Below are 9,655 nucleotides of genomic sequence, written 5' to 3' on the forward strand. Positions count from 1 at the left end.
TTCATCCCACCATGATCATCACTTCCCATTAACCATCTCTTCCTCATTAACATTCTCATTAACACCTCATAAAATTATCAGCAGAATTCGTTTTTCCTCCTCTTTCATCATCACCAACACCACCACCAACATAAAACAGAGTCTTTTTTCCAATATCTTCAAATTCCAAAATGGTTAAAAGCTCCTAAACGGAAGGACAAGCAGTGAATCTTTCAAGGAAACCTCTCTCGTGTACGGTTAGAAGAGAAAGGTTGTGAACTTTTCAGTCACAATTATGGCAGAATCATAGAGAAGAGTACGTACAGAGCTTTGCTGAATCTGCTCCATCTTCCTTTCCACGCCATACTCCTTCACTTTCTTCAGAAGCCACAAACTCTTCCCTTATCTGCTGAATGAGGCGGAGGTGAAGAAAAAGAAAGAGGCGCTGGTACAGTTGAAGCGAGTGGTGAAGGACCTGCAGCAAGGACCAGTTCCCCTAACCCGTTTCAGTTCATCGGATGCTTCGAACTCCCAATCGTTCCTCCTGCTTCAACCATAGACCCCTTTTGAAATGGCACACATAACATAAACATCATTTTTTATTTTTTTTTTTATTTTTGTGGTTGCTGATTTGGGATTTGAAGTGCGATTGATGATTGTTGAACTCTTGTCAAATTTAAAATTTTTAGTGATTTATTTTGTGGTTGTTGCTGCTGAATTTGCTATTGTTGAATTTGTTGTTGATGCTATTGAAGAAGAGAAGAAGAATTGTTGTTGTTGAATTTGGTTATTGTTGTTGCTGAAGGAGAGAAGAAGAATTGAGTTTTTTTGGATACGGTGTTGGAGTGTGAAGGAAGGGGTGGAAGAAGTGAGAGGCGTTAAGGAGTCAAGAATGGAGTTGCTAGTGGCGGAAGAGTAGAGGAGAGAGAGTGCGAGGAGAGGGCGGAGGACGGTGGCGGTGTTGAAGTTGAAGAAGAAGAGGAAGAAGCTGTGTTTTCTCACTGGGAAGAGACATCGGAGGTGGAGGTGGGGTGAGGGTAGGGGTGGAAACAGGCCAAGCCAGACCAGGCTTTGCTCTTAATAGGCCTTACCTGTCATACAGCTGATTGGCCTGAGCCTGGCCTGCAGCCTGTTATAGGCTCTTTATAAAGTACTAGGCATGGCCTGTTATTCAGCCTAGCCTGGCCTGAAGCCTGTTAAAAGACTTGATAATTTTTTTTTACAAAAATAAAAATATTATTTAAAAAATTATTTTTTAACAGGCCTGATAGGCCTATAAGGCTAATTAGTTAGCCTGCGCCTGGCCTATTAATGTATTAAGGCTTTTAAAAGAGCTTGGGTTTGTACCTATTTTATAACAGATCAGGCCAGGCTGCAGGCCCTGGCAGGCCGCCTGGCCTTTTTCTACCCCTAAGTAGGGGGAGGAGTTTTTTGTTTTTGTTTCTATTTTTTATTATTTTTATTAATTGTTAAGGATAATTTGGTCAAAAAATTAAAATTGAGATAGAAAAAGATGATTTTATAACGTTTTGTAACGTTGAGAATGATTTTAATAACAAAAAAATGTTGGGAACGAATTTGATTTTCACCCCAAATCTTAGGGACGAAAACAATACTTAACCCTTATTTTAATAACTACGTAGATGGTTGTTTGATGGCCGATGAAAAAGCTTCTAACGCCAGAAAGATGGAATAATTAATGAAAGCAAGATAACAGATGGTTTTGGGAGGAGGGGAGAAGATAGTGTTTGGGTGAATTCTTTTGATGACAAATTAGGATTGAAATGATTAATTTTTTAAAGTAATTAGTTGGATTTTTTTTTGTATTAGACCAAATTTAAAATTTATTGTACACATTATTAAAATTTCTCGTGATATCTCTAATTGTCTGTAAATAAAAGTCCAATAAAATTTAATACTACTCAATCCAAATTAAATATGCCTCTAAACATGTTTTTCATGCGAGTCAACATATGCAACCAACATCATACATCAAATTAAATTACCAATATATAAAAATGCTATTTTCACTTTCAACTATGCATTACAAAATAAAGGGGTTGTTTTCATATTATTTGTCTTCTTATAATTTTCAATCAGCAGATGACGATGAAAGAAGGGAATAAGGTTGAATGGTAGATATGCTTTTTTTAGAAGACAAGTTGGTCACTCTAATTATCATTCATTTTAAAATGTGTCAATTTGATGCATAAGTGCATGAACCGCCAACTATCAATTTTGTCTTCTCCACCCTTCAATTCTTGAAACGGAAACAAGAAAAAACTTTAAATATTTTTTATTCATTTTGAAGTCTGCTTTAACATGATGATAATACAATTAGTTATTAGTAATTTTTTAGGAAATAATAGTGTGTATTCAATTAATTTTTTTGTTTACTTTATTGCATTAAAAATGACTAATAAGTGAGTATTTTCTTAGAAGATACATATTTTATTTTGCATAACTATACATATATCTTGCTTTAAGAATTGATTGAAATTGATGTTATTAATTATTATAGCAAATTATCATAACAAAAGTTAATTTATACATATTGAGAGACTTGAATGTCTTATAAAATTCTTTTTCATATGTTAACCCTTCGATGTGAGACTCTTTTTAAAAATTCATAACATAATTACATAACATGTCATGCACTAATGTTTTATAATTATTTTGAGTTTTGACTTTTAATTTAAATGACTTAAAATTGTTCTTGTTGGGCCAACCGTGGAGAGCTCTCCACGGCTGGCCTAACAAGTAGTATCAGAGCCGATGGTTAATCGGTCTGGTGGTTTTAAGGGATATTTAAGGTGAAGCATCGAAAGTCTTCTCGGCAAAAGTGGTCCGAGCGGCGTGTTCTGTGGTGTTTTACGGCGGTGTGATGTACGAATATTCATGGTGGTGGAGTAGTTAGAGGGGAGGTGATGCTTGATGTGAATGCTCACACTTGAGGGGGGAAATTGTTAGTGTTGCAAGTGTGAGGAGTGTTGAAGTTAGTCCCACATTTAAGAAAGCATGGAAGAGTGAGAAGTTTATAAAATGAGAGACCCATTAACTTGACACCTTAAGATTTTGAGTTGGATGTGGTGTCTTCTCATCTTATGTTCTCTCACTTGATTCTTTTCCGAATTTAATTCTAAATTAAATCAGATAATGACGTTAAGCAATTGATCAGAGAAGGGTTTAATTTGATTATGGTTGATGATCAATGAACTTGTACATTATTAGCAGGACGATATCGTAATATTAAAAAAAAAGTAGGACGAACTAATATTATTGCACACTTATAAAGTTCCTTTGCAGTATTTCGAAAAATGAGCGGTAATAATATAACTTTAGTAAAGTCACTTTATTTTTTCTCTTAATTACCGGGACAATGATTATGAATTTATGATAGTAAACCATATGTGTCACGTTATATAATTTATTTATTTTTATTTTTATCTATCTCCAAATAAACTTTCAAATCTTATTTATTAACATACACAATCTTAAAGACCATTACATACGAAAAAGAAAATGAATTAATACTTGAAGACCAACGTGTTGAATAATTTTATTTAATAATTCTACTACTTTTGCTTACAATTTTCCAAATTCTTAGTCAAGAAGATTATTCTTTAATTGATTTGGCTATAAATTAAATAACCTCAACTAACCATGTATAAGATTGATGGGCAAAATTTAGTGAATTTACAATCTTAATAAAAACAACAATTAATTTACGGCCAATTTAAAACCACAAAAGAAAACCAATTTATAGTTTTTAAGTAATAATTATTTGAGATATTCATTTTATTTTATTTTTAATTACATACATAGAAGTAGAAGAACTAACTGTTTTCATCACAAAATGATTGAAAAAATCTTAATTTCAAATAAACTAAATTAATTGTAAAAGTTATCTTTATAATTTCAACACATTTATTTTTACAAAAATAATATATGCATGTCGAAACTCATCTACTAAATTAGTCACTATATATTTATGTATAAGTATATATATATAATTTAATTTATTTTAAATATGTATTATATATTGGTGACCGATTTTAATGTAAACCTAGTATGGTTGTAATTTTTCTTTATTTGATAAAATTACTAATAAAATTTAAATTGATTGATATTATATTATTATCCAATTTCTAAATAAAAATTTAAAAATAGATATTTGTTTGAACCAGGAGATAGTGCATATAGAATAGCATTTTTAATATATAGAATAATAATATTTCTTTTTAATGGTTTCCAAAATAATATTTCTATATCTATATTGTTTCTTTTTTTTTCTTTGTGATTGAATTTTTATATTAAAATTAAATATATCTTTTTATTCCCCGTTCTTATCATTATCATATGGCTCACTTTTGTTTCAAAATTAAATATATCTCTTTATAAATTCCTTTGTTTTTTATTCTCTCTATAAACCTTATATATAGTTTTTATTCTCCTTAGCGTTTTGTTGCAACACGTAAATGTTCCTCTCATGACACCATTTTCTTCTTCCTTATCATCTCAGCCATCACTATGACACCATCAAGCTAAGGCAAAAACCATTTTTCTCTCTCTCTCTCTCTCTAAAGAAGTAAAGATAGAAGCCCCTATTCAGGTGAGGAATCTACAATTAACAGTCACCATATTATAGCACGTATTCATTCTTATTTTCATTGCATGTGTTCAACCATAATCAAATATATATATATATATAATTATCAATCACATGCTACCCATATTTTTGTTTCTTTTGTATTGATATTTTAATTAATAATTAAAAATATATATATATCACGGTATCATTGTCAGTTAATCTTCTGCATATCAATGTCAGTTGGTCACATTGTGTTCAGTGTTTGTGTCAGTTCATTGGAAGATGCATTTATTGGTAATTTACTGTGTACGAATTTATTATTAAGAAAAAAAAAAAGATTTTTTATGCACCCCATTAATTAATATGTTTTGAATGGTTGCTAGCTGCAACATATAATAAGACATTGAAGTTCCTCTTATGTTCATATGATTTGGAATAAAAAGGTTGCTTGGTCTTATGTGAATGCTTGTCGGTTTCTTCTTTTTTGTTGGGGTTATGTTTTGTTATTTTCAATGTGAACAATGTAATTCAGAATCTATTTTAACATGAATTATTGTGTGTAGGATTATATTACACCTTGTTGAAAGTGCAAGAACTTGTGACAATAATAGATGGGGTTTCTGGAGCTCTTTAGTGTTGCTTCCTTTCCAGTGATCAAAGTCTTGCTTGTTACTGCAATTGGTTTGTTTCTTGCAGTGGATCAGATTAGTATTCTTGGAGAAGATTCAAGGAAGAAAGTCAATCATGTAAGCTTTATTAATTTGTTTCTGTGTAACTTGCTAATCCTAAAAGAAATTATTAAAAAGTATTTAAATAATGTAATCCAACAAAACACAAATATGATTTATGATAGCCAACTTTAATTACTTGTAGCATTGATCTTATTTTCTGTGACAGCTTGTATTTTATGTGTTCAATCCTTCATTGGTTGGTAGCAGTTTGGCCAAAACAATTACTTTGGAGAGTTTTCTATTAGTGTGAGTATTGTTTTGTGATCATAACTAATTAGAGGATTATTATTATTGGTTTGTTGAATTGAATTGACATATTGGGTTGTGTGAATTAGGTGGTTCATGCCAATCAACATTCTTGCTACATTCATATTAGGATCAGGATTAGGATGGATTGTGATTAAGATCACAAGGCCTCCAAAACACATTGAAGGTCTAATAGTAGGTTGCTGTTCTGCAGGTACATACATACATACATGTATCTCTATGATGCTTTCACTATAACATTAATGTGTTTGCACTATACATATTTAAGGCACCCTTTTTGGCTAGTAAGTCTTTTAGTTCAAAAATTAAGTAAATTGGGAAAATTTCATTGCAAGACAGAGAAATTATGCATGTTTTTGTATCTATCTCCTCCTTTAAACAAATTTCTGTGTCACAATATCTTTGTATTTCTATTCTGAGATAGTTATCAAATGCAACCTTTTGCAACCATAGAAAATGAACTCCTGCTGTCATGGCATATTGGAGAATATTAGATAATCAAAATGGAAATATTGTTAGATAATGTCTATAATCATATTAGAGCTCATATCTTTCTGTTGATTTGTACAAAGTTGTTCAGATTCTTCAACAGAATATGTAATTCTAGGAAACAATGTTACTTCAATATAATATGAGACTGGTGTCAAAGATTTCTGGTTCATAAGGGACATCCAAATAATGCTTATTGTTACCCATGAAAACTTTGGAATGTGTCATTTCTGTTATTTTGTTTTATCTTACTTAAGCTTCAAAGTTTCATGTATTCATTCATCATCATGTGAAACAGGAAACTTGGGAAACTTGCTGGTAATTATTATTCCAGCCACATGTAAAGAAAAAGGAAGTCCTTTTGGAGATCCTGATCTCTGCTATCAATATGGAATGGCTTATGCTACACTTTCTATGGCGGTATGTAACTGTCGTTTTATCTGTATAATTCTCGAAATAAACATTGTGTTCTGTCTTGAAATAGTTACCAAACGCGCCTTTGATGTCAATGTTGAATTTGCTATTGTCAATATTTATTGGTGAATCTATTCTAGAATGAAAGAAAGAAAGAAAGATGAATGAAGAAAACAAAGGGGTTAATTTGTTCTAATTTTGATTACTACTCATTGGGGAACCTTAGATTGGAGCAGTTTTCTTATGGTCTTATGTTTACAACATAATAAGAATTTCATCAAGTAGACTCCAAAAAGAAGGCACCAACAGAGTGAAGGCTTCAGGGGAGATATCTCACTCAGAAACTCTTAATCCTGCAAAAGACACATTGGATGATGCATACACCATTCTGCTTCCAACCCCAGAATCTCAGGAAAAACTCAAGGTTGCCACAAAAACATTGTATATATTCATGAGTTTAATTTAGATAAGCAAATTTTGTTAATTTTCACACACAATAATATTTTGGTGTCATTTCTCCAGATTTCAATGTCAAAAAGAATAAAGAACCAAGTGGAGAAGATTGTAAGCAATGTCAATTGGAAATCCATGTTTGCACCATCAACCATTGGAGCAGTATGACACTTTATTCTCTCTTAAAATTCATATTTTGTATGCATTTTTGTAATATAGGCTGTACTAGTACCTTAGTTTTGTTTGTAAGCGTGAGGAGTACATAAAGTTAGTCTCACATTGAAGAAAACAAAAAAGAGTAATGAGTTTATAATGCGAGAAACCCCTTGAATTAGATGTTGTGGTTTTTTATCATAAGTTATATGAGTCTCTAAAGAAAAGTATTCAATATTTTGTTTTGTTTTTCTCTTTTTTCTTTTTAGATTTGTGGCTTTATGATTGGTTTAATTCCCCAATTAAGAAATGTATTGATTGGAAGTGATGCTCCACTTCGTGTGGTTGAAGACTCTGTATCCATGTTGGGGTATGCCTCTCAAAACTTGCTCATCACGATCTTAAATTATAAGTCTATGTTTAAAATAATATACATACCATTTTTTTTTAAACCACTTTAATATTGTTTGATCCATGCACTCACTTTTTTTTTTAAAAAATTGCTTCTCTATATATGCAAGTTGTGATCCTTACATAACTAAAAGGAAAAAAGTAACTTTCTTACATGTTTTTGCATGTTCCAAAAGTTCAAAGAATAACTAAACAGCTACTTTAGTTTTTATATAAATGTATTATGTATGTAACCCTTAAATAGAGGTGAACTTTAACTAATGCATGCACTTTCTATTTTCTTAATTATATGTTGTCTAAGTAATTTTGTGCCATTATTTTGTCTCTGGGATTCTAAAGAATACATCTCATTTTCAATTTTCAGTGATGCAGCCATTCCAACCGTCACACTTATAATGGGTGCAAACTTACTCAAAGGTACACTATTAATTGCAATGGTAGTTTTTTTTTTGGTGTAAATTGCAATGGTAGTTTAGTTTCTTATATACATAGCTTATTTTATTGGGTTAAATAAATTTCTATATTAAATATAACTTGTACAGTATAAAATTAAATCTCCCAAGAAGCGATACTTAATTGAAAAATATTTGTGTAATATAGGAATTTAATTAAAAGTGTTATTAGTTATAGGAGATTGATTGAAAATTGTTGTGAAATTATAAAAATCTCTCTAAGGAACTAAATCTTTATTTATTGTTATTTTTTACACTATACCAATTTTTCAAACAAAAATTGTTCTATACAGTGACTTTTTTTTACCCTCAAAGTTAAGAGTGAAACTTGAATCCGAAACTTCTGGGTGAGGAGGAAAACTATGTCATTTGAATTATAACTCGTTGGTTTTTAGACACAGTGACTTATTCATACGTGATGTATACTACATGATTATTTTTTTTAAATTAGTGTTATGAATGCATTGTCCAGGCTTAAGGGGAGCAAGTACTCCATTATGGACGATTGTGGGAATTATTGTAGTTCGGTACATTTTTCTGCCACTTTTGGGTGTTGTGGTTGTTAAAGGAGCAATACACTTGGGTTTGGTTCAGTCAGATCCCTTATTTCAATTTGTGCTACTTCTTCAATATTCACTTCCACCAGCTATGAATATAGGTACACACACATTTATTCCTACTTTTTAATTACCAATTTTATTCATTATCATACTAATAATATTCTCCAAAATTAGATTATGAAAATATACATTAACTTTTTTTTCTTCTAAATTGAGATAATGTTATATTTGATTGATATTCATGTATTTTTTGAAATGTAACACTAATTCTATTTTATACAAAGAATCAACTGCGTGTGAAACTTTTAGAGATAACTAACCATGAGTCCACATTGTTAGGAACTATGGCTCAATTGTTTGGATCAGGTGAAAGTGAATGCTCTGTAATCATGCTATGGACATATGCTTTGGCTTCAATTGCTGTTACTCTTTGGTCAACCTTCTTCATGTGGCTAGTTGCCTGATTTTGTATTCATATAATAATTATTTCATTTTTATTAATTATTTCATTTTTATAGTTTTTTTTCCCACAAGTTTTCACTATCTCGGCTTAAAGAAATTTTGTTCTATTGTAAAACTTTATTACTAGGAAAAAAACATCTTTTTTTAGAAGCTATAATTTACATTTTTTTTAAGATCTTTTTATTTAAAAAAATGTTTTTAACATAATAAATAAATACAAAAATATGTTTATATTATTATATTCAAATATTATTACTAAATAAAAAGATATTTTTATATAAGATATCTAAATATAAAATTATTTTTACTTTTTTAAAAGATATTTACAAAAAGTCACTTGAAAAAAGGATTTTTCGTAAAAATTACCCAAACAAATTTGAAGTCTTACCTGTAATACTTTAGAATATTCAACTTTTATCCATAACAATAGAGTCTTATTTAAGAATAAAGTAAATAATGAAGATTCAAAGTATAAAACTGAATGTGAATGATATATTATGGAATGAAATAATATGAGTTACTATATGGGATAAGTATTATTTTGGTCTTTAATATTTAGGATTAGAATTGAAATCGACGTAATCTTTTGTTTAGAATCGTCCTTAACGTTTTATTTTATATTAAAATTGTCATTTTTAATAAAATTTTAATTTTATTACTAAATTACTCCTATCCTAATAAAAAAATTATAAA

The 9,655-nt window shown here is 30.2% G+C and overlaps 1 protein-coding gene across 1 annotated transcript; it reads left to right on the forward strand.

Annotated features, from left to right (window-relative positions):
- Window positions 1-4,446: 4,446 nt before the first annotated feature.
- On the forward strand, window positions 4,447-9,078 carry LOC107475646 (protein PIN-LIKES 3). Its single transcript, XM_021136649.2, has 11 exons — window positions 4,447-4,591; window positions 5,134-5,316; window positions 5,468-5,547; window positions 5,637-5,761; window positions 6,356-6,477; window positions 6,698-6,895; window positions 6,994-7,086; window positions 7,347-7,447; window positions 7,853-7,905; window positions 8,413-8,598; window positions 8,840-9,078. Exons 2-11 carry the CDS (start codon window positions 5,182-5,184, stop codon window positions 8,962-8,964), a joined length of 1,218 nt encoding a protein of 405 aa, XP_020992308.1. The 5' UTR covers window positions 4,447-4,591; window positions 5,134-5,181; the 3' UTR covers window positions 8,965-9,078.
- Window positions 9,079-9,655: the final 577 nt, after the last annotated feature.

Source organism: Arachis duranensis, chromosome 1 (assembly GCF_000817695.3).
Source record: "Arachis duranensis cultivar V14167 chromosome 1, aradu.V14167.gnm2.J7QH, whole genome shotgun sequence".
NCBI lineage: Eukaryota > Viridiplantae > Streptophyta > Magnoliopsida > Fabales > Fabaceae > Arachis > Arachis duranensis.

Coding starts and splice junctions, on each gene's coding strand:
- LOC107475646 (XM_021136649.2), top strand. CDS start 5,182: ATGGGGTTTCTGGAGCTCTTTAGTGTTGCTTCCTTTCCAGTGATCAAA. Junction 7,087..7,346: donor CACCATCAACCATTGGAGCA/GTATGACACTTT, acceptor TTTTCTTTTTAG/ATTTGTGGCTTTATGATTGG. Junction 8,599..8,839: donor TCCACCAGCTATGAATATAG/GTACACACACAT, acceptor CCACATTGTTAG/GAACTATGGCTCAATTGTTT.